This window comes from Notechis scutatus, chromosome 3 (genome assembly GCF_049901735.1).
Source record: "Notechis scutatus isolate UNSWTSFEM ecotype Mainland chromosome 3, rNotScu1.2, whole genome shotgun sequence".
In the NCBI taxonomy this organism is placed as follows: Eukaryota; Metazoa; Chordata; class Lepidosauria; order Squamata; family Elapidae; genus Notechis; species Notechis scutatus.
Genome location: NC_142011.1, coordinates 49,788,787 through 49,813,071, shown reverse-complemented (window position 1 = coordinate 49,813,071; position 24,285 = coordinate 49,788,787). Strand labels below are relative to the sequence as shown.

At 38.2% G+C, this 24,285-nt stretch overlaps 1 protein-coding gene across 1 annotated transcript in view; it reads left to right on the top strand.

The window, feature by feature from the left end:
• The window catches only part of DEF6 (DEF6 guanine nucleotide exchange factor), a 71,186-nt gene that overhangs the window by 9,757 nt on the left and 37,144 nt on the right, over nucleotides 1–24,285 (top strand). The window contains exons 2-3 of the mRNA XM_026680404.2: nucleotides 12,129–12,269; nucleotides 19,219–19,404. Of these exons, the coding sequence (XP_026536189.1) occupies nucleotides 12,129–12,269; nucleotides 19,219–19,404 (327 nt within the window). The remainder of the gene's footprint in view (nucleotides 1–12,128; nucleotides 12,270–19,218; nucleotides 19,405–24,285) is intronic.

Below are 24,285 nucleotides of genomic sequence, written 5' to 3'. Positions count from 1 at the left end.
GGCCATATAGCACAGATCCACATGTATGTATATGATTATAATTGATTAAGATTATAATTTCAAGACTGTGCAGAAGGTAGAAATCTTATTTTTGCTGAAGGTAGAAATCTATTAAGCTGATATAAGTCTACAAATTAAAAGTCAAGGTGTTTGATAATTTTAAACTTGTGTTATTAACTCCACACTTTAAATGTTGGCTTGACTCAATCAGTCAATACAGCTTCTGAGCCGAAGTTGAAGCAAAGAGTTGGTGATAGCAAAAGCAAATCTGCTTTGCCTAAACATTTCAGCTTTACTCTTTAATCTCAGCCTATGCTTTCACTCTTGATCATATCTTTTGTGTTCTTCACTCCCCCTGCCCTCCAGTTTTGAGCAATAACCAATCACAAAGTAGGGAGGACAATACGAAGATAGAAGCAGCATTGTTCTGGATGAGCCATCCTTTGAGAATCTCATTAACAGTATTCTTTATTAGGAAAATGTCCACAGATGTTAGCTTGGCTCAGTAGCTGATCATTGTTTGTGACTACCACTGCTTGTAGCTCCCCCTCTTCACCCCAAATATTTTTTGCATCACTGAGAATTTAGAAGATAAGATGGTTTTTCAAAGAGTCCTGAATCTGGCGCATTGCCTACTGCATGGTTTAGCATTCAGGAAGAGCTACTCATAATTCTCCAGATTATACTTCATTACATGCTGAGCTTCTCTCAACCTCAGGAGATTCTGCAGTTTTGCAGAGAACGTGGGGGAAGGTTTGTGTGGTCTGAAAATGGCCTCCTAGAACAAAGGCTCACGGAGATTTGATCTGTCAAGTTTACCAGCAGATTTTAGTATCCAGATCAGAAGCAGCTTTATCTTCCTGTTTAATTTTATGTGGGAACAGATGGGAGACTGCAAGAGAAAAGTGTAATTCTAAAAGCCTGATCTGTCTTCATTCTAACAACACCTATGTATCAGTAGTCCTTTAAAAGAAAAGAGATCCCACCCCCACCCCCGCAAAAATGTAATACCTGCAAGTTCAGCTGTGGCTGAATATTGAAAGTGCTCTTCTGATATACAAACTGGTGGTATTAAATTATTCGTTTATTTAAAATAACAATAGCAAATGACTGAAAAAGGTTTAATTTGTGGAGCTGGTAGTGATTGTACACTGGAATATAAATGTGCTGACCTACTTTTCATTGCAAACATAGCCCCAAAATATGAACATGAAACATTTCTACATTCTACAGGTACTCCATATTTTTTATGATTATTAAGTCACTGATCATTATTAAGCAAATCACATAGCTGTAAATTCGAATCCAGATTATGTAATTTGCATTTTTGCTGGAAATGGCAAAACACAATCATATGTCCATGGGATGCAGCAGTCAGTCATAAATATGAACTGGCTGCCAAGTGCCCGAAATGCAATCATGTGATCACAGAAATGGCATGGCTGTCATAATTTCGAGGATGGATTATAAGTAACTTTTTTTTTACTTCATAAGCAACCAGGCGTAAATCACTACCTATGCTAATGTGTAATAGGTACTCTTCTGCAGATCCTGAAGTATAAGATAGACTACTGGTAGTTCTAGATTCCCCATGGAATGGAGATGAAATTTGATGGCTTAGAAAATATATTTCAAGTGTATAATTAATTAATTTTATTTATTATACCTCTTAAGAATGTGCTAGGGAAATCTCCCATTAGGCAGGTAATTGTCAGCTTCTGCTGAGATCCTATTTATCTAGTCCATAGTTGTTTACTTCTCAGTCTTTAGGGAGCTACCTGTAGTCCATGAAGGAACTACAAGTCTGTAGTTGTCTGTCAATTTTATATTATTTATTTATTTAAATGACCATGATCTCTGAAAACTTTCATGATTTAGCCTTCTTTACTTTCAAGATTTCAAGCAGGACTAAAATCCTGTGAGACTTGGTGATCATGCCAAATTCCAGCCATTTAAATCTTTTTTATATTATTATATGTAGTATTGGGGTTTCATGAATGCCACCTGGGGCAATTATACATCTCATGAGTAAATACATATCTCATGGAATATGTACCTGTGACATCAGTACAGGTTAATGTAATAGCATTCCAAAACTTTTGATGATGACATAGTTGGTGGTTTGCAAAAAGAAAAAACGGGGAAACGTCTGATTTATTTGGAGTGGAAGTGGCTCTTCAGGTTCTCGTGTAAAAGTCTTCCCTGTTCCCTGTTACTAACTGTTCCCATTGAATGGAAATGCTATGGCATGAATTCTGCATGTGGTTGTCCCTCAACAATTATTCTGCTTTCAAGCATATTTATACCCTAATCCTCCTTCAAGGAGTTCTTTGTTCTGCATGCGGTATGATCCTATTTTTCCTTACACCAACCACATGAGTTAAAATTCTTCTCATAATTTCCTTCTTTTCAACTTTGTGATAAATCTATAATGCTGGTTATTGTTGATTCTGTTTCACAGATATAGAACTCTGTTTGGGAAAGGATAGATGGCTAAAGTGTACAATGTCCCTGTGGCAGTTTGTGGTGTTCTTATTACAGTGTGGATTCTTCATTTCCCTACGTAAAATCCAAACAGAGGTATCCTAGAGGCAGAGAGTCAAAAAAGTCAAAATGGGGACCATGACCATGTGATTGAAGCCGAACCCTTTTTTTATGCCCCATTGAACATTGAACACACGTAAAATGTCAGGATCTTGGTTGCACCCTTTCAGAAATGGCCTTGACTATTTTTACTCCTGTGAACAATTCTAAATCCAGCACTTTGAAATCCTTATCAAAGTGGCACTGAAACTTTTGCGAAGGGACAATAAAAACAGTTTACATGGACTAAATCTATTGAAGATTTCTAAAAGAGTGTCTTTTATCCTGACAATAAAGTGGTACTTCTTCCCTTTGACTTACAGAACGTTGGAATCCTACCCTTTGTTCTTCAAAAAAAAAACCAGCAACTTGTCACAATTTAGCATTTGAGGCAAACTTCTGGGTTGAAGCCAGAAGGATCATTCCAGACTTAGCAATCTCTCAAAGCACCCCGGTCATTGGGAAGAAAAGTTATTGGCATTCTCCTCTTGCATTAAATATTCCGCCTCGATTCATGCTGGCGCCAGTTTTAGAGCCTGGTTCTGTGCCACACAAAAGCCAAATATAATTCTTCATTCATCCTAGAGAACAAGTCCAGTATGCTAAAGATCAGGAAAGTGGCCAGAATGCTTATCTACCACCTGCCTGAAGCAATAGAGTGAGATTCTTCTACCCTTCCCTTAGCACAATAAAATATGTGGAGGGATTTTCTCTGAGATTCAGAATTAGCATTTGTAACACTCTTTATTCACAACGGACATTGGATATAAATCAGGGTTGATGATGATCCTATCTATTCAATCATGTCCAATTCTCAGCAATTCTATAAATCATCTCTTTCTACATTTTCCAATCGTGTATGGCTTCTTTCAATTTAATTTAATGCTCTGGTTTGTATCTAGTCACCATGGTTTTTTTTTTGTGGCCTTGTTTTCTTTTATCATTGATCATTCCAAACATAATTGCCTTTCCAGTGATTTCATAACATGTAAGTAAAGTGGAATGTCGTGATTTTTGCCTTCCAGCAATATGTCTGGTTTTAAATTCATTCTAGAACAGGTAATCCTTTCACCTGTGACTTCTCTTTCACCTTTCACCTATGTCCAAATCTGAATTATCCCCTTCCCTCTTCTTTTGTTATTGATTTGAGAAAAAGAACTTGTGCAGTGAAAGCCGCACCAGCTCTATCCCAGATGCCTGTAGACTAATTCCACAATCTGTATTTCAAAATTTCACACAATGCTAAAGGATGCCTGTAAAAGTTTTGATTGATATTTGTTTAATATAGTTTTGCCTGATTTGGGAATTTGAAAAAATAGAATTTCTGGTTGCTTGGAGATTTTGTTAAGTGTGTGTGAGTAGATCCTTTCTGTAAACCAACACTGAATTAATAAGAGACTTGTCTGCTTTTCTCTGCTTTTTTCTTTCAACTATATTTGCTCAAACTATTATTAATGACTAATCCCAGGGTCAGGCACAAGGAACCAGAACAACTCCATGAATAGCCAAACAGTTTCTTTATTGTTGAGCTCCTATTTTACAAGAATCTTGCTGGACTAACTACATTTCCTTGGGAGTCAGTAGATTAAAAATTTCAGTGATTTGATCTTTGTATTTCCTTCCACGGAGTGACTCCATGTTGGAACACCTTTTTACTTCTTCCTCTCCTTTTTGCACCAGAGCTAATGAATATGTATTTTGTACCTGAGTGTACCTGGTCATCCAAGGCAACCCCAGAAAGAGTATATTATAATATTTATTTTTTATTTATTTATTTGATTTGTCAATCACTTAGAAGATAATAGGTACAAGTATAAACATGAGTAGGAATACAGGAAATAGGTACGAATAAATGGGGACAATAGGACAGGGACGGTAGGCACGATTGTGCACTTATGCACGCCCCTTACAGATCTCTTAGGAATTGGGTGAGGTCAGTAGTGGATACTTTAAGGTTAAAGGAATGGGGGTTAGAGGAGGTAACAACAGAGTCAGGTAGTGCATTCCAGGCATTGACCACTTTGTTGCTGAAGTTATACTTTCTGCAATCAAGTTTGGAGTGGTTAACATTGAGTTTGTATCTGTTGTGTGCTCTTGTACTGTTGCGGTTGAAATTGAAGTAGTCATTGACTGGTAGGACATTGTAGCAAATAATTTTGTGTACTACGCTTAAGTCCAACCATAGGCGGTGTAATTCAAGGTTGTCCAAGCCCAAAATTTCACGCCTGGTGATATAGGGTATTCTGTTGCGAGCAGAGGAGTGTAGTATTCTTCTCGTGAAATATTTCTGGACTTGCTCAATTGTATTAATGTCTGATATACTGTGCGGATTCCAGATAGATGAGCTGTATTTGAGTATTGGTCTAGCAAAGGTTTTGTATGGCCTAGTTAGCAATTCTATATTTCGGGAGGAAAAGCTCTGTAAGATTAGATTTACAACTCTTAATGCCTTTTTGGCAATGCTGTTACAGTCTAATCATTCTAATATAATACAGTCTAATCATGTAGTGATGAGGGCAAAATAATTGGTGTAGGAACCTACTTCTTTGAGTAGAGCTGCAAAAGTAGAAGTCGAAACTGGGCAAAGGACTTTCAGGTCATGACTTTTACCTGCCCATCAGAATCTTAGATCTGTTCCCTCAGCGAGGGTGCTTCTGCTCTGAAAGACAACACTGAAACTGACAAAGAACAACAATGAACAAACAAGCAAGTCCTTTTGCATCAGCATTACAAGTAGTTCTTGACTGGAGGCCACAAGTCAGGATTGGAATTTCCGATGTAAATCAATGTGGTCATTAGTCAAGTTGGACCTGTTTTCATGACAATTTTACAGTGATCAGTAAGTGAATCATATTGTTGTTAATCAAATCCAGCTTCCCCAATGGGTGGGGGGCTTTTTTGATAGAAATTGGCAAAAAAAAAAAAGGTCACAAATCATGTTGTGACTGGCAAGATGCTGTAAACAGTTGTAAATGTGAGCTGGTTGCTAAGCATCCAGACTGTGATCATGTGACCCTGAGGGTGGTACAAATGTCATAAGTGTGAGTACAGGTTGTACATCACTTTTTCTGAGGCTGTCATAACCAACATTTAATGAACAGTTGTAAATCAAGGACTACCTCTAAATTAGCAAATGCTTCAAGCTTTAAGCGTGCTTGTTGCCCGCCCTGGGATGAACATTACTGTACTGAATTTAGCCACAATCTGTAGAAGACATGAAACACGATGGGATTGTATACCATTGAGCTGAGTTTTCTGTCCACCTGCTCTGTGAAGAAGCCCTAGCAAACTAGTGAAAACATTGAAGCCATGTGTTTTTCGAAAAACCAGACACATCAGTAGAAAAAAAGAGAGAGAAAGAGAAATGAATATTTGAAAGTAACTAATTATTAAGCAGGTCATAATCAACAAGTTTCCTGCCCAGGAAGCACTGGGAGTAGCACAGCTGCAATTATGAATTAAAGCAAAGAACACTCTTCATTACAGTCCTTCCAGTGATTTCATATCTATCTATCTATTTATTTATTTATTTATTTATCAAATTTAGGTAGCTGCTGATGTCGGCTGTTTCAAAAAGAGGAGGTGTTGTTACAATTCAGGTTACAAAACCCTGTCTGGGAGTGGGAATTAAAGCAGTTGTTTAGCAAGAAGCTCAGCTCAGTTTTGTAATCAGCCCATATTTGCTGATACATGTTTTAGCCAAGTAAGTTTGGATATTCACTGAATATTGATTTGCCTTGAACAGAATTATAAACAAGTAAAGGAGGGGCATGCAATGGAAAGGAATGCATTGGTAAACGTAGAATCAAAACAATCCAAATTTTTAAAAAATATTCCATTGTCTTGCTTGGGGCTTAGAGAGCACCATATAGCAATTGGGGCTGGTTTGCTCCCCGAAGGCCCTTCCCCGCCTTTTAATTAACTTTTAATGTTTTTGCCTCTTTTTAAATGTTATATATTCAGTTTTTATGTTTTTATGTTTTATTTGTACCCTGGTCAGACTCCCTCTGACAGAGAGATAGGTGGTTTCTAAATTTGATAAGCAAATAAACAATAAATAAATACACCTTGCTGGGTCTCCTTGCTCATATAGTATAAAATCTCAACAAAATAAATGAAAACAACTGATATTCAAAAGCATAATGCAAAGGCAATGTTGCTAAAGACCATTTTGATAAATATGCATCTATTCTGATCTGTATGGAACATTCTCAAGGTTATTCTAAATCTCTGCTCTAACTTAATATTTAAGAAAATCAATCCCTAGTTTGTTTTTTTAAAGTTAAACAGAGTGAAAAATGTAAATGGATACAATCTGACTTGTAATTATTGCTTGTTATTTTAGTTACTGCACTGTATTTTATTCGACATGTTCTCAATTTAGGTTCTACTGGAAATGAACGAATGAATGAATGAATGAATGAATGAATGAATTTTAGCAATAAGTGGTATGCTGCTCTGGTCCTCTTGCCTTTAATGTCTGGAAAAAGTTCCTCTGTTTAATCATGAATCTCAATGAGTAAAAGAGGATGATTGCACAGAGGAATTTTCCACAGAAAGTCCCAAGATAGTATCTGGGCCCCCAACGTGATTATATATTCTTCCATTGATCTTACCATTGGCCCAGCCTGATTTCTATGTCTCTCTGTCTCTCTCTTTTTCTCTCTTTGTCTCTTCTCTGCCTCTGTGTGTCTTTCTCTGTCTCTCTCTCTCTCTCTCTCTCTGTCTCTCTCTTTCTCTCACCCCCTCCCACTACACAATAGGAAGCTGCTATGCAGCAGAGCATAGTGCCAGCATCCAACATTACCTTTCCCCCAAGAACTCATTTTGGTCCCAAAGTGTCCCCTAAGTTTATTCAGAAAATAAGAACAACAGGTGGCAGTAGCCCAGTGCTTTATTTAGAAGTATGCTTACTAATTCAGAAAGCAAAACAAATCAAATCAAACAAGATAGTGTGGAGCATCCCGTGAAATGAGGTGGTGATAGATAGGATGATATGTAATATTTTGACCAACCGTTTATAACTGATCATGTCCCCTCTGGGAGTCATTTTCCCGTGTAATCCATTTTGCAAAAGCACATTGTTTCAACATTCCAGATATGCCCATTAGCTCAAAATAGGTTGGGGAAATTGTAAGGTTATACAGATTTTAAAACAATAGTTTGGATGTTTCATCTGCCTTCGGGATGTTACCATCACTCAAGGGCAGTTTGGCCATAAAAGTGGAATGTAGGGTCATTGTAAGATTGCAGGACCTTGGATAGCTCCATGCAGGCAATTTTGTTCAATAAAAATTGGAATGCAGTTTGGCCTTTTATCCATCTTGACTACACAGGCTGTCGCATCCTTCATGAAAAATGGAGAGCTTTTAATGAGACAGTTCCCTGACCCAGAACCTACCATGTCACTGCTTTTCAGTTAATTCCCAGCCTGACTTTCCCTGTGATTTTTTTTTAGGTAATCTGACTCATGGGATGCTATATTAGGGATTTCTGGATGCAGAGCCTTCCTGACAGATAGACTTCAGCTCAAAATTGTTGAAAGATTCTTTATCTGGATGTAGCACCTCTGTAGCTATTTTGTCACTAAAGATTATAATATCGTGAAGCATCATCTGCCTGATGTCTGTTGTTATGCCAGTGTGGCAGTATTGACTGGAAAAACGTCCTGCAATAACTGTTTAGCAGCCCCTTTCTCTCTTTCTTGGAGTCTTTGTTGCTGATCAGAGTTGGTGGGGTCATGACAAACTGCATGAAAGTTAAAGTCCTTTGCACATTCACGCCAAATGCTAGGTCTCTCCATCTAGTGTGTAAAGGCCTCAAGAACTTCTCCTTTTAAGTCTTATCATTCCTCATTGCTTTAAGGTTTAGGGAAATTTCCTGTGTCTTTGCTCTTTCCTACCTTCTTGAATAGGAAGGGCAAGTGAAGAGAAGCACCGACTTTGTGGAGCCATCACTTCAAGCATTTGCCTGAAAATTGTTGAAAGATTCATAGTGGAACAGTGGGCAGCCCCTACATCGTACTCCCTCCAGTTGTCATCTGATTCAAAGGATAGCTGTACTCACTTGAACATGAATAAAGCTCTGTATGCAATTCAGGATCCTGCTTTATGATCGCAAATCATTGCAGAGATGTGCTTACATTTCAGCAAACACAATTACAATTCCTCAGCTGGATGATCTCTCAGCTGGATGTATAGTATTTAGCTTTTGCTTGAGTGCTGCCCATTCCCAGAAACTCTAGGTGGAAAAATACTATAGAAAGCCCCCAATACATAAAGATTTAAAAACAAACAAATACAAACACCATGAATGTAGAAGCCTAACCTTCTCCTGTGCAAGGCATGGACCAGTCAGACAGAGTCAGGCGCTGAGTATGTAACTCTGTGTTATACCCATTTTCAAATCTTCGCCTCTTCAGATCAACTTTGGAAGAGCATTTTGCTCCTTTGGATAATTCCTTGAATGCAACTAAGGCATATAGTGTAATTAAATGGATTGCATACACAGAAAAATGTGGTGGGTCGCTCTGCCTATTAAATAATTTTCTTGATCCTTTGCAGATGAGGCTCACAGTTTCAGTTGTTTTGCACCTCCTTCACATGTTCCCTCGATGTTGCTTTCATCTCCAAGAAAAAAACTTTGCACTTCTCTCACTTGGCTGCTGTCTTACATAGCACATAATGTAAGTGTGTATAAATACTTCTAGCAGCAAATAGCTGAGTCATCAAATCCTGGCAAGACTGATTGTGAGGTTAAAGTCCTCCTGGCTCTGGGGAGCTTCCATTTTTAACTCTGTAGGGAGTGCACTTCCCCACTACATTGGTACACAGTTTTGGGGTTCTTTTAGACTCTTGTCTTTTGTCACGAGCAGGTAGGAATTGTAGCTGATGTGTTTGTGTTTTGCACGGGTTCATCTGCACCATCCCTAGACTGGTAGGTCCTGCTTATGATGATTTCTTCATTAATAGCTTCTTGTTTGGATTACTGTATCTTGCTCTCCATGGGGCTGCCCTTGAAAGAGAATTTGGGAGCTGCAGCTGGTCTAGAATGCTGTGGCATAGGAATTTTTGGCATTTTTCATCATGCCTGTATACTGTATTGGCTCCATGAACTAGATTGGTTCCCATTCGGCTTTTGGATACAGTTCAAGCTGTGTCATCTATAAAGCCTTAGGTGGCATGGGATGAAGGCTAATTACATGACCACCTTTCTCCCATTGTTTCTGCTCATCCCACTAAATCTAGCAGAGAGGCCCTGCTCCAAGTACCATCTATCAAATGGTGCCATACTGTTGGACTCTGGAGTCATGTCTTGGCAGTGGCAGTCTTATGGAACAGCATCTCATTTGTATCATCCCATCCTTGTTAGGTTTTTGCAAGGTTTCCCCAGGAATTTGAGTCTTGTGATAGAAGAGTAGAAGTCTGCTGTTGATCAACTTGTTTACCATTGTGATGGAGTTATTGCTTGTTTTTGAATGTTAAGGATTATATGTTGTTTTTCTGTTTTATAATCCTTATAAGCCACCCAGATCCTTTGAGTGAGATAGGCACCTATATACATTATAAAAATAAATAAAAAAACACAATTAATATTAAACATTTATTGTTCATACTTTTTAAAGAAACTAGATTGGTAAATATCATGGCCTTGTCTCCTTCCAGGCTGCTATGGCAAAAATAAGAATTTTGTGGCATCATAACCCCTTTTGACAACACTGACTTATCCAGTATATAAAATATTTGATCTAATATGTGTTATTAAATAAGCCTTGCGCACAAAAGCTTACTATTCTTCAATGTGCCAAGACTCCCTTATGTTAATGTTTTAAGAAATATTTTATTGAATCTATCAGCAGTATTCTTTTGTAATAGAGGCCATAAAAGTTATTTAAATAAATTAATCATAAAGTAAATATTCATCCAACAGCTATAAAAATAGATCAACTTTATAAACCACCTGAAAATCTTACCTGAAATCCTGTATGCTCTTGTGCAAGATTTAGCCATTTCAGATATTTTTTAAAATCTTATTTTATTACGGTTTCTGTAAAATGGTTTTTATATTTTTCCATTTCCTGGTAAAATGTTTTCAGGCCCCATTTTGGCAAGCCTTTTGAATGAAGAAGTCCCTTACATGCATTCGGTGCAAAACACAAATACTTTCTTTGATAAATTAACATAAACGTAGGCCCTGCAAATCCCAAATGAACTTCCAAATGAACCTCTATAACGTGTGTTCATCCATGTGAACTATTCTTTTGTTTCGTTGCTGAGAAACCACCTGATTTCCCACCAACCCCCAATCATATATTAAGAGTGGCTGAAATTTGGAGTAGGGCTGCTATCACAGAGAATACCCAACGTCAACACTTCTGCCTGAGAGATCTTTAAGTCTGTTAGATTGCAAACACTTTCTTGGGGAACTAGTCCAACTGAACTCTATTAATTTCTGAGTGTGTATATAGAAGATTTCACTGTGAGCATGTTCTGTTGTAAATCAAAAAGTAAGTCAAAGGATTCTTGATAGAGGAAACATTAATGAAATAATATTTACTGGGTGGGAAATTGTAGAAGTTGTACTCCACTTTGGGAGAGTTTCTATTGCATCTTTATATTAAATGAATAATTAGATGGATTCACAGATTATATTGTAATCCATAAATCCATTTAATTATTTAATTAACACAGTAAAAGTGTTCCTTTTACTTCTCAGGGCTGTAAATAGTCAATTGAATAAAGGTACAGTAGTACGGCTTGCTTACTTTAAGCATAGAAGTGGGTTGGGACCTTATAAACTCTGACTTGTGCATTTTGAATTATAAATGCAAACTATTGCTTTGTATATATCAGTAGAGAATTTTGCAGAAGGAAAGTTCCAATTGATTAATCCTGGCTAAGCTTGACCTTGACACATTCCTTCTTCTGCCAAAATAAAATGGAAAACTATCAGAACCAAGATGCTCTTCACTGTTTTCTTTATCCTTCCTCTCACACCATCTTCAGCTGGTGTTTTGATCACCTCATGGTTCATTGCGTTTTATGAGCAGAGCCAGGAGTGTCTTCACACAGATGTTATAGAATGTCTTCTGTATGTAAGGATACAAACCCATTTTAGTTGAAGGAAGGAAGTGGTTAAACATTGTATACATTATTTTACATTCAAGGCTGTATATTCTGATGTTGTAAGATGTTAGTTAATGTTCTGAAAGGTTCCCCAAATCTTGAATACTTTATCTTTGGTCAGATTTTGAAATAAACAAATCATTAAAACAAGGGACAGCAATAATTTGTTATCTAATCTGCCCTTTCCCTAGTTAATAATATTGGGGGGTGGACATATTTGCAGATATGCTAATTGTTCATATGTCTGTTCAGAAATAGGGCCAATTATAATTTCAGTAAGGAGGTGAGAATGACAGCCACTAAGTCCATCCTGTTTAGTATATGAAGGAGGCAATAATGTAAAGGATAAACAAACAAGCATGGTATCCCATATTGTATCTAATTCATTACTGAATGCTTGTTGTTCCCTTATTATCCCAGGTGCTTTCTCACAACCTCTACACTGTGCTTTGTATTCCCCATGATCCTGTAGCTTTGGAGGAGCATTTCAAAGATGATGATGATGGCCCAGTATCAAGTCAGGGATATATGCCATATCTCAACAAGTATATCTTGGACAAGGTAAGCCTTTTTCTCTTTCACTCATTTTAATAGCCTAAAGTTCAGTCTCTTTGATACTTTGATACAACTCTAATAAGCTGATAGTTCCAGTTTTTGCTGGGAGGTTAATGTCTTTTAACCAGTTGGTTCTTTGTTTTTACAATTACTTTGCACATACAAGAGAGAAAATTATCTCTGTTCCTTAAAAAGAGATGTCTTCAAGATGTCTCCTCCCAAGGGGTAGCATGGCTACATGTTTAGGTGGCTTATCTAGAAGAAAAATGTTATTAATTGAATGTGTTCTTGTCTTATGTCAAGACAGATTGTTATTCTATATCACAGGAATTTTGCTGGGATCCACAATTAATTAGCACATTGTTGGAAAGCCCTCTATTCAGAAATGTGCTAAAAACAGTGCAGCACAGGTGTGAAACATGACCTATAGTAGTATGCCCAAATCTTGATGTGCTCACAATGTGTTGGTATACAAAATATAATGGCTTAAAGTTATGCTTACTGGGAATTATGGTGAATGTAATATAATATATTTGAGTGCAAGCAATTGGAGAAAATTGTGTTATAGAATTAACAGAGAAAACTGGAAAATTCTGGGTACAATTTCCTTAAGAATTAGTAAGTTGTCTTTATAATGTATTAATGTATTTATAATTTATAATTTATTAATGTATTTATAATGTATTAAGTTCCTGAAACTTCTAAAAATTGATCTGGAATGACTTTAACCACAGTTCCATGACCATGATAGTGGACTTGAAGCTGTTCAGACTTGCATGTATACATGTTTCATATAGCCTTGCTTTCTTAACAGCAGAAGAACAGTCAGAATTATAATTGCAAATCTTTATGATACCACTTTTTTAAAAGTCAGAAAAATCCCATGATTATCAAATCCTTACCTTTTGATAATGACAGCCATGCTAACTGCATGCCACACATCATTACAGCAGTTTTTGCAGAATTCCACGTATTCTGTTATGGTCTAAAGTTCAAAGTTATTAATAGTATGAAACTCAGTAAAATCAGTTTGGCTAGTCTATAAGGAGGTTGGCGATAGAATGTTTCCAATATTTCTTGCTCCATCCCCAGAACTCTTTATACATTTTTTTAAAAAAAGAAGGATCAGTTTTTGACTTTTAAAGTAAGGAAGGCAGAAAAGAAACATTTAAATGGACAAACAGGGAGGAGGAAGAGGAGGAATAAAGCCTGCATGGTGCATAGGGAGGAGGATAGAGAGAAACTGGGGATTTGCTGCATTGTTGTAGCCAAAGAAACTGGGGATTTGCTGCATTGTTGTAGCCAAAGATCTAAAGTAGTGATCTATACAGCTCTCACTTTGATAATGTTCTGACATATTTGAAAACTTGATTTTTTTGCTCCTAGACCTGGGTGTGGGGTATCTGTTGGTGCTTCTCTGAGCTTGGTTATTTCTGCAGATGTTTCATTACCCAAACTAGATAACATCATCAACACCAAGAAACCTTCCACCCTGAGCGACAAATATTCTCCTTTATCCATACATTGTGTTAAACTGTTGTTTGCTTAGTAATGGTTTATTCCATAAGCTACAGTTGTATAATTGTTAATCCCTCTGCATCTGAGAATTAGCTAAGCCCCACAGTAAAACCCACCTGTCCCTTTTTTGCAAAGAAAAGACCAGGGGATAGCTGACTCCAGGGGTGGGATGCTACCAGTTCGCCCCGATTCTATAGAACCTGTGGCTGCGAAGAGCAGCTGACACCGAACTGGTTCGGTGTTTGGCCTACCCGCCTGCCCGGGCTCTAGGCTGTCCTTTATTCCTTGCTTTTCCCTCCTTAGCTGCTTTGCATGGCACAGCTGAGGTTGAAAAAGCAAGAAACAAGAGGATTTTCAAATGCTTTGCACCCGAGCGCAGCGCTTGTCAGCTGATGATTTCTTGCAAATGCTGCACACACAATTGTCCTCAGCTTGGAGAACCGGCAAATCGCTCCACTGGCTGGCTCCGCCCCTCCCCGCCCACTCACACCTGGCATGCGAGCCATCCAACTTGCCTGGTTTGGTAAGTTGCTATTTTTCCTTTTTTTCCCCCCGACCATCAGCTGTTCTGCTCTGCCAGGAGATTTAGATTAGCTAGAAAGCAGGAAATCCTTGGATTTCTTGCTTTCTACTAATCTAAAAGCAGAGACAAACCTTTCTTAGGACTGAAACTTTTCAGTGCAGACTCGGGTAGCCTATTGCAGGTAGATAGAGCTCTAAATTACTCTGTGATTCTGTGAGCAACTCTGTCTGCCTGCATGCTTTGCCTGCTTTGGGGTAAAAGTTGCTCTTTTTTTAATAAAAAAATTCAATATTTACATACATGGTGTGTTGTGAGATAATTTTGTGAGTTTGCTTGCTAGCATATTTTATAAGTTTGCTTGCAAGCAAATTTTATGTGACAGACTCAGATAGTTGATTGCAGATAGATAGATCTCTAAGTGAATCTGTGATTCTGTGAGCAACTCAATCTGCCTGCCTGTTTTGCCTGCTTTGGGGTAAAAGTTGCTCTTTTACATAAATATTTATAATATTTACATACAAGCCATGCCCACCCAGTCACATGACCACCAAGTCACACCCACAAATTAGGCCACACCCACAGAACAGGTTGTTAAGAAATTTGAATCCCACCCCTGACTAACTCCCTATATCGGGGTCTCCAAACTTGGCCACTTTAAAACTTGTGGACTTCAACTCCCAGAATTCCTCACCCAGCTATGCTGGCTGAGGAATTCTGAGAATTGAAGTCCACAAGTCTTAAAGTGGCCAAGTTTGGAGACTATATTACTTGCATTTGCTTTATTGACTACATAATCTCTGAGAATTTATCTTTGAGAGAGAGAATGATTCTCAGCAGAAAAAGTGATTGTCCAATCCATGACCGCTTGCATTAAAGGAATTCAGCCTGCTTCTCTTTAGTGGCATTCTGATGTTATAGTTTGAAGCCCCTTTCTTTGGGAGCAAGATCTGTGGAACTCTCTTCTCCATAAGCATTTTTAAAATGACCCTGTTACTGTTTTTAGAAAGCTACCAAGGAAGGCATGATTTGACCAAAAAAGGGCAGTAAATCAAAAGTCGTAAAGTCATTACATGTTTATAGTATGGCTTATGCTATGAGATCTGGATGAACAGAATTCATTTGTCTTAAATTAGGATTGTGGAATTATAATCTTTTCTTAACTTTGTCTTCAGTCAGCAGGGGAGAAAACCCTTTTACATAACTGCTGAAGTGCGAAACAGTCAAGGAAATGCATAAGAATTTAAAATAAATTATTTTGGAACTAGCCTATTTATTGATTAACCTAGAACTAACCTACCGTATTTATACTCAGCACTACTGAGGAAGAGATATTGTTTTAAGTTGAGAACAAAGAAAACTTCTTTTTGGAAATCTGCTTTTGCTATAGTATAAAAGTTTAGAAATATACAGTATCTAGAACAGGGGTGTAAAACTCAATTTCATTGAGAGCCGCATCAGAGTTGTGTTTGACCTCAGAGGGCCAGGGGTGGGTGTGGCCCAGGTGGGCATGGCCATGGTGGACATGTGACACAGACTCAAAATGTATTTTTCCCCTTCTTTCTTTGCACAGTTCTTTATTATAACCATTTTCCTATCTCTTCTACCAGATATTACTGGCAAACATTTATTACTTATTCTTCATACTGCAGTAAACTTTTTATTTCTAAATTTATATCCTATTGTTTAACAGTAAACTGCTTTTCCAGGTAGAAAAGCTATTTAAACTATTGTATTTTTATTATTCAACTAATAATAAAAATACAATATCATAAATAACATGATAATACAAGATCTAACAGCAGAGGTAAATTTCCAGGATAGCAAATAGAAATGGCTGTCAGTTATAAATTTTTGATTATAGATTAAATGGACCTACAGTATTTAAAATCTTTCATTAAACTGTAGTATTAACATAGGATGTTGTTTGTTTTCTATCCAGATCAGGCACTTACTTGAGGCCATATAATTGTAATCCAGTCCAATCCAGTCCTCCTGCAGCACTCTGCTGGCCAAAAGCAGGCCTTGCAGAGGCCCTGTGCAGCTCCCGCATGGCCCGTTTTCAGCCTCCCCAGCCTCCAGAAGCACTCTGCCACCCAAAAATGGGCCGTGTGGAGCCTCTGTAGGGCCCGTTTTTGCCGGCAGAGGCATCACAGGCTGGTCCTTTGATATTTCCAGGCCAGCTCCACGGGCCAGATTTAAGCACCCAGTGGGCCAGATCTTGCCCACAAGCCTTTGACATCCCTGCTGTATACAATCTAGCTTGAGTTTGACTCTCTTGCTGTATATAGGATATAGCTTCTGAGCAGGGGTGGGATTCAAAATTTTTAACAATCGGTTCTGTGGGCATGGCTTAGGTGGTGGGCGTGGCTTGGTGGTCATGTTATTGGCTGGGTGTGGCCAACTCAATATCACTCTCATTGAATAAAGTACCAGCAAAGGAGGAAAAAAAAACCTCCAGAGAAGTTCCAGAGACAGGAAGTCTAGTCCTGGCAAGAATGTAATAAGAGTTAATGGAGAGGCAGTTTCTGTAAGCAACACCAGAATGTTTCCTTCCTGCCTTCCTTACAGGATTAGCCCAGTAATTTCTTCTAACAACCGGTTCTCCAAACTGCTTATAATGTTAACAACCGGTTCTAGCGAATAGGTGCGAACCTGTAGAATCCCACCCCTGCTTCTGAGCAATTAAAAAGTGTAAGAAAAACCTCCCCCATGCTGCTATTCCCCCAAACAGACATAAAAGAATACAATCTTCCTTCCCCATTACTCTCAATCCTTTGCAAGCACAGAGGGGCCTTCACTGGGGGGAAAAAGAGAGCCAGGAGCCTGCTTCTTCCTTCCTATGGAAGCACATTGAAGTACCTCCACTTTTGTTACAGTTACCATATAACATTGAACTGCTTCCCTAGAAAGAAGGAGAACTTGTGGGTCCCACTCTATCGTTCTGGAGATTGCTCCATCCGTGGGGGAGGAGCAAGAGTTAGAAAACATCAAGAGTTAAGAGCTTCTCCAGGAAGAAATGTTAACTATATCAAGTCTAAAAAACACAGGGTGAAGAGAGGTTATGCTACAGAAAAGGTATCAAGAAGAAACTAAGAATTAAGATTACAACAGGTATAAGAGGGATCTGTGCTGTTATGTTGACAGAAAGGACCAGCTGATCAGTGCAGCTTTAATGCAGTTGCAGTAAAAATGCTTATTTAGTGGTGCCATGTCTGTTGTCTGAATAGTTTTTTTTGCCTTTAATAAAATAGTAGTCTGACAAGAAGATATCAAGGATATGGCAGATGCCGAGAAAGGGGAAAATGTGTACAGGTAGTCCTTGAATTACAACCAACAAATTGAGCCCAAAATTTCATTTGCTAAGTGAGATGTTTCCTAAGTGAGTTTCGCCCCATTTAACAACCCTTCTTGCCAGAGTTGTTAAGTGAATCACTGCAGTTATTGTTAGTCACATGATTCACATGCTAAGTGCATCTGGTTTCCCCATCTGACTTTTGCTTGTCAGAAGATCGCAAAAGTGGTCCCATGACCCAGGCACACTGCAACCATCGTAAATATGAGTCAGTTGCCAGTCATCTGAATTTTTCTCACATGACTATGGAGATGCTGCATTGATCATAAGTGATCAAAGGCAGGGGTGGGATTCAGTTTTTTTAACAACCGGTTCTGTGGGCTTAATTGGTGGGCATGGCTTGGTGGTCATGTGACTGGGTGGATGTGGCTTGGTGGTCATGTGACTGGCTGGGCGTGGCCAACTCAATATCACTCACATCGAGGCACCATCCTCCCCTGGCCTCTCATGACTGTGGGGATGCTGCAACAGTTGTAAGTGTGAAAAACGGTCATAAGTCACTTTTTTCAGTACCATTGTAACTTTGAATGGTCACTCCACACAAGCAAAGGAGGGGGAAAAAAAACCTCCAGAGAAGTTCCTGAGACAGGAAGTCTAGTCCTGGCAAGAATGTAATAAGAGTTAACGGAGAGGCAGTTTCTGTAAGCAACACCAGAATGTTTCCTTCCTGCCTTCCTTACAGGATTAGGCCAGTAATTTCTTCTAACAACCGGTTCTCCGAACTGCTTAGAATGTTAACAACCAGTTCTTGCGAATAGATGTAAACTGGTAGAATCCCATCCCTGATCATAGGTCACGTTTTTCGGTGCTGTTATAACTTTGAACAGTCACTAAATGAACTATTGTAAGTCGAGGACTACCTCTATGGGTGAGGCTTAGAAATCCTAAGTACATCATGTAAACTAGGTAAAAAACTGGCGTAAAGCATAAATACATAGAGCACCCCCAAGAATGAAAAAAAAAAGCAAACAAATTCTAATCTCAGTGAAAGAGCCAGTCAGTGATTGTATACTGCTTTACTTGAAGGCAAGTATTTTTGCATAGATGAAATGAACAAAGCACACAGAGCAGAAAGCTGGTATAGCATTGTGGTAAAGAGATTAAATTGTGCATCAAGAAGGCTCAAGTCTGCATCTTATCTCTAGCAAGCAACCATCAGCTATAATATAGTCACCTCCCCCACCTCCATGACATGACAAATAATATACACCGATGGCAAAAAAGAGAATACACCATTAATTCATGTCCTTATTTATTTATTTGCCAAAGTTAGGTACTACCCATCTCACTGTCAGAGAGTAAATATTACTATATTTATTATTCATAAGTCAGCCTTCATGCCTTTGGAGGAGAGCCAATGGAAGAGATGTTTATTTCTGGCTTTGGAAGTTGTATTAAGGAATTGGCACCCATTTGACAAGCAGATGTGGCTGATTTTGGTGCCAAATTTTGGTAACAATTAAAGGCTTGGAACTATCTGTGAGCTGTGGGTTTCTCACCCCGTTTGGGAAAATGAGTGATTATTTGTCTTTAAATAAAAATGAATAACTTTCCTTTTGCAGGTAGCAGAAGGAGCTTTTGTCAAGGAGAGGTTTGATGAACTTTGTTGGACATTGACAGCAAAGAAGAATTATAATCCAGATAGGAATGGGAACAGTGTTGTATCCCATGGAGATGCTTTCAAACTATGGTGCCTCTTTAACTTCCTCTCTGAAGACAAATATCCTCTTGTTATGGTCCCAGATGAGGTATGATTCCATTGAAGTGGGTTTTTAAAAAAATACAAAATTGTTCTTGCTTTAGTTATGTTATTATAGTGATTGTTTGAAACTCAGTGTTGTAGCATGGTAAGTATCTGCAGATAACTTGCCTAGATATTTATATATAGATTTGCAGATCTTTAATATGCAATATCTTGTGATCTGATAAATTACTTTAATTTGCAATTTTTTGCTTCCGAATGATCATTCTTTTGAAAAAGCCCTCCTTAAACTTAAATCTTAAACTTAACAAAAATACTTTTGTTATGGTCTCCCTCTGAAGGGTTTGCCCTTACTTTTGTCTCATGCTGGTCCATATTTTTACTTTGTTCTTTTATAAATTTTCAAAGATATCACTGTACACTTGGATGCAGCTTGGAATACAGATGGATAAGTTAGTGTATTTCCAATAACTGTAGTTTTTATTGGCAAGTCTATTATATTGCATTTCAAGAATAAGTTATACCTTGTAAGAAAAAAGAGCTGATAGAAATCATTATTTAAAGATATATATTTAAATTCACTTTCTCTGTATCAATGGGTACATGAGTAGAGAATACACAAATATCCTAACTATCAAAAAAACTACTCAAATTGAAGAATAATTGCCAGGAAGTGTGTAGTTTGAGGCTTCTATTAAGGTTAGTCATGCCTACAGATATCCTCTGCAACACCATGAGTGTATATTTGGGGACAGAGATAGAAAATCACCTAGTACGCACAATGACAGGATGTGGGATGTGTTTTGAATCCTTTTCTTTTATGCACAGAATAACTGCTGTAGGGTTGCAGCAGCCATTCTAGGTTCACTGATGTGTCTATCTGAAAAGAAAGTATTATTGCATGTTTTCCTTTTTTCTCCTGGAGATTGAAGCAGAGTATATATGTGTCTCACCTTTACAAAGGAGGTGAAAAGTCCAAACTTTCACTGAATACAAACAGGCAAGCAAATCCAGCAATTATAGAGTTAACTCCTTTGAGCCGATAATGTTCTTGGCAGTCTCACACACGCTGTTTGCCAAGTCCGACCAGATAAGAGGAATATAAATCACACAAGCTGCCACAACACAGGATACACAGAAGCTTCTCTGCATAAGTCACACGTTGTCCCGTAGGAAGCTCTCCAGAGCGAACACACCCACTTTTATTCCTGTGGGGTGTGTCAGTCCCTCAGCTCAGTCTCTGATTCGTCCCTTCCTCCTGCATTGCAACTCACACTTTTTCCTGCGACGTTGTCTAGCATCAAGCCAGCATTCCTCTGCTTGATTCTCAGTCAGAGACTCCGATATGTCCTCCTCCTTTTCCTGATTAGCCTCAGGTTTTCCCTCTCGGTTATCTGCCGACACCTGAGGCACAATCAGGGGAAGGCATTGCCGAAGAGGAAGGTCCTGGGGAGGAAGGCATTTCCAAATCCTCCTCTTCCCCACTGTCTGAGTCTTCCTCCTCTAACAATGCAGGCTCAAACCTCAGAGCCACAACATATATATATGGAGATCAAATGAAAGATTACCTGCAGTTACCTTGTAAGATAGGTTTGCCTCAGAGAAAGAAATTGGTTCAAAATCATCTAGTTTCTTCTGTGGCTAAATAGCAGCCTGACTTTGGGACTTCCCAGCTCCAGTTCAACCTCTTAACCACCATGCTAATTTGATTCTATAATCAATTAATGACTCTATAATTAACTCTTTAACATGGTTAATTGTAGTCAAGAAATGCTGTCCAATGAAGTAGAACTACTAATAATATTATGAACTCTAAATTCCACAGTACTTGCTGATAAGAGGAAAGTTTCTTTTTAATCTAATATATAACACCTCATTTCTGTCAGCCTGAAATCCAGCTGTAGACTAGCCAGAAATGAACATTATCATCTTCCTGGCTCTTGTACTTTCCCTCATATTGTCTAACATCTGTAGGTGGATGTAGTCAACTTGCTTTTCCTTCACGCTTTGCTCTCTTCTATATTGCCTCATCCTATTCCCCCCCCAAACCATTCTTCACAGAAAAAAAGCATTGCATGAATATGAAGTCAGCAGCTAAGCTTCCTGTTTCAACCAAAGTATTTCCTGTTTCTTTAAATTATTAAAAAAAACTGTCTTGGTAAACTACAGTTGTTTGGAGTCGAGTTTCAGTTAATATTTTGTTTTGGAGAGGGAAGTCAACATCTTGGAACAGTCCTTTTGTTGATGTTGCAGTTCTGATCCCAAAGAAGTTAAATGCTCTTTCCTTCCCATTCTAGGTTCTACTGAGTTGTGGTAGGCTTTCAAACTTGTGCTAGATCAGGGGTGTCAAACTCGTGGCGTCATGTTATCATCACGTGAAGTATCGCAACTTTCCCCCCTTTGCTAAATCGGGGGTGGGCATGGCCAGCACATGATGCATCTGGCCATGGACAGCGAGTTTTACACCCCTGTGCTAGATGGCTGAGTCCTGTGAGATGCATAGGGGATCCAGTCCTGCGGTATTGAAAGATGCACCAGGATAGTGCTCTCCATGTGAAGAAGTTATTTGAATCTTCCCACAATATGGCTTCAGCATAGTATTGCTGAAAAACAATGCTATCTCAGGGCAAGCTTAGGTGATATGATGGAAGAATATAAACAACAACTTCCTGTAGGCAATAGTAGCCAGCCAGACCTTCAATATCATTAAAAATATGTGTGTGAGTCCTTTCATTCATTCAGAATAGAACTGGAAGGGACCTTGGAGGTCTTCTAGTCCAACCTCCTGCTCAATCAAGAGACCCTATAACATTTCAGACATGTGGTTGCCCAGTCTCTTCTTAAATACCTCCAGTGATGAAGCACCTACAACTTCTGAAGGCAAGCTGTTCCACTGGTTAATTGTTCTCTTAATTCCAGGTTGCTTCTTTCCTTGATTAGTTTCCATCCATTGTTTCTTGTCCTGTGCTCAGGTGCTTTGGAAAATAAGTTGACGCCCTCCTCTTTGTGGCAGCCCCTCAAATACTGGAATGTTGCTATCATGTCCCCCCAGTCCTTTTCTTAGACTGGCCATACCCAGTTCCTGCAACCGTTCTTCAAATGTTTTAGTCTCCAGGCCTTTAATCATCTTAGTTTCTCTTCTCTGCACTTTTTCCAAAGTTTCAACATCTTTTTTTGTAATGTGGTGACCAAAACTAGATGCCGTATTCCAGATGTAGTCTTACTAAGGTTTTATAAAGTAGTACTAATACTTCATGTGATTTTATTCTATGCTTTGTTTATACAACCAAGGATTGTATTAGCTTTTTTGGTTGCTGCTGTACACTGCTGGCTTATATTTAAGTGATCATCCAGTAGGACTCCAAGTTTCCTCTCACAGTTACTATTTTTGAGCCAGGTTTTGCCTGATTTTTACTTGTACCTTTGGTTTTTCCTGCCTAAATGTAAAACCTTGCTTTTCTCCACATTAAATTTCATATTGTTGAATAGCCCCATTGTCAGATAGTTACAAATCCATCTGGTGGTGATGCTGTCTACCCCACATTTTTCTAGCTTACGAAGAAGTAGGTTGTGGTCTACTTTGTTGAATGCCTTGCTGAAATCTAAACATACTATGCCTAGAGCATTTCACCGGTTGACTAATTATGCACTTTATCAAAGAATGAAATAAGATTAGTTTGGCATGATCTGTAAAATAAATGAGAAAACTAGAAGCCAGCAAACCCATGCTGGCTTCTAGTTTTCTTATTTATTTTAATTTTTATTTCTAGTCTATGTTTTACAGTTATGTTTTTGGTAGGTTGAGCTATAGTTTCTTTTTGTGAGGACTGATGCAAAGAATGAGTTTACTGCCTGTTACTTTCTTGCCATCTTCTCTCTTTAGTTGACTGTTTCCATGACTTTTTTTCTTATTATTTATATGTTGAAAGAAACTTTTTAAATAAACTTTGACTTTTGTTGCAAGTCTTTGTGCAATCTGAGCCTTTGCTTTTCTGACTTCATCTTTGCAGATTCAGGCAATTTGCTGATATTTTGTCTTAGTTATGTGTCCCTTAGTTATATTGTCCTTTTTGTCTTCCAGTTTACTAGAGAGCTCTTTGTGCAACCATGCGGTTTCTTCTTGGATTGTAAAAACCCAACAGGATAAGCCCTGTTGGGTTCTTAGAATTTGCTTAACCATTTGATTTGCTAGAATGTTTGTTTGTCAGAATGGTTTGATGATGACATGTAATGGAGACTTTTTGAGATTTTAACTGGGTATGACTATTTGAAATAAATAATGAAATATAACCCCTGATAAATTTAGATGAGCTAATTAAACCAGCTTAGTTGATGTAGGACAGATTTTCATATTATGTGATGGTTTAGCAGCTTTCCAGGGAGAAGTAGGCTGTGTACTCAAACACGTCAGATATGTTAGTGCTCACTATGTCAGACATATAATTACAATTGCTTGCATTATCAAGTGTACAGTTACCAGAATTGTGGGGAAGGTATGTTGAAAGTTTTAACTAGACTAAGGGCCCAGATAAAATGAAAATATTGAAACTTTTACAGTATAATTTTGGATTAATTATATACAGCTTCTTGTGGGGTATAGATCCTGTTTTGGTTTGTTCAAGATACAACGTGATTTCAAAAACTGGTACAAGTGGGGACTAAGGATTTTAGACTGAGGAAAGATATACAGACCTGAAAGATGGTTATGACAATAAAAAACTTAAGTAGAATTTTGAAGCATGGAATCAGAAAATATCAATAATGTCAATATGTCTGTTTCTATGGCTATACTATGTCCTATATCTTTTTATTATTTTTACTTTCTTCTTTCCTTGCACTTTTTGCCCCTCTCTATTTTCGATTTCTATTTTCTGATCTACAAAAAGGTGTGGAGCAACTAGCTTAGCATGTCAAGATTGGAAAGGCC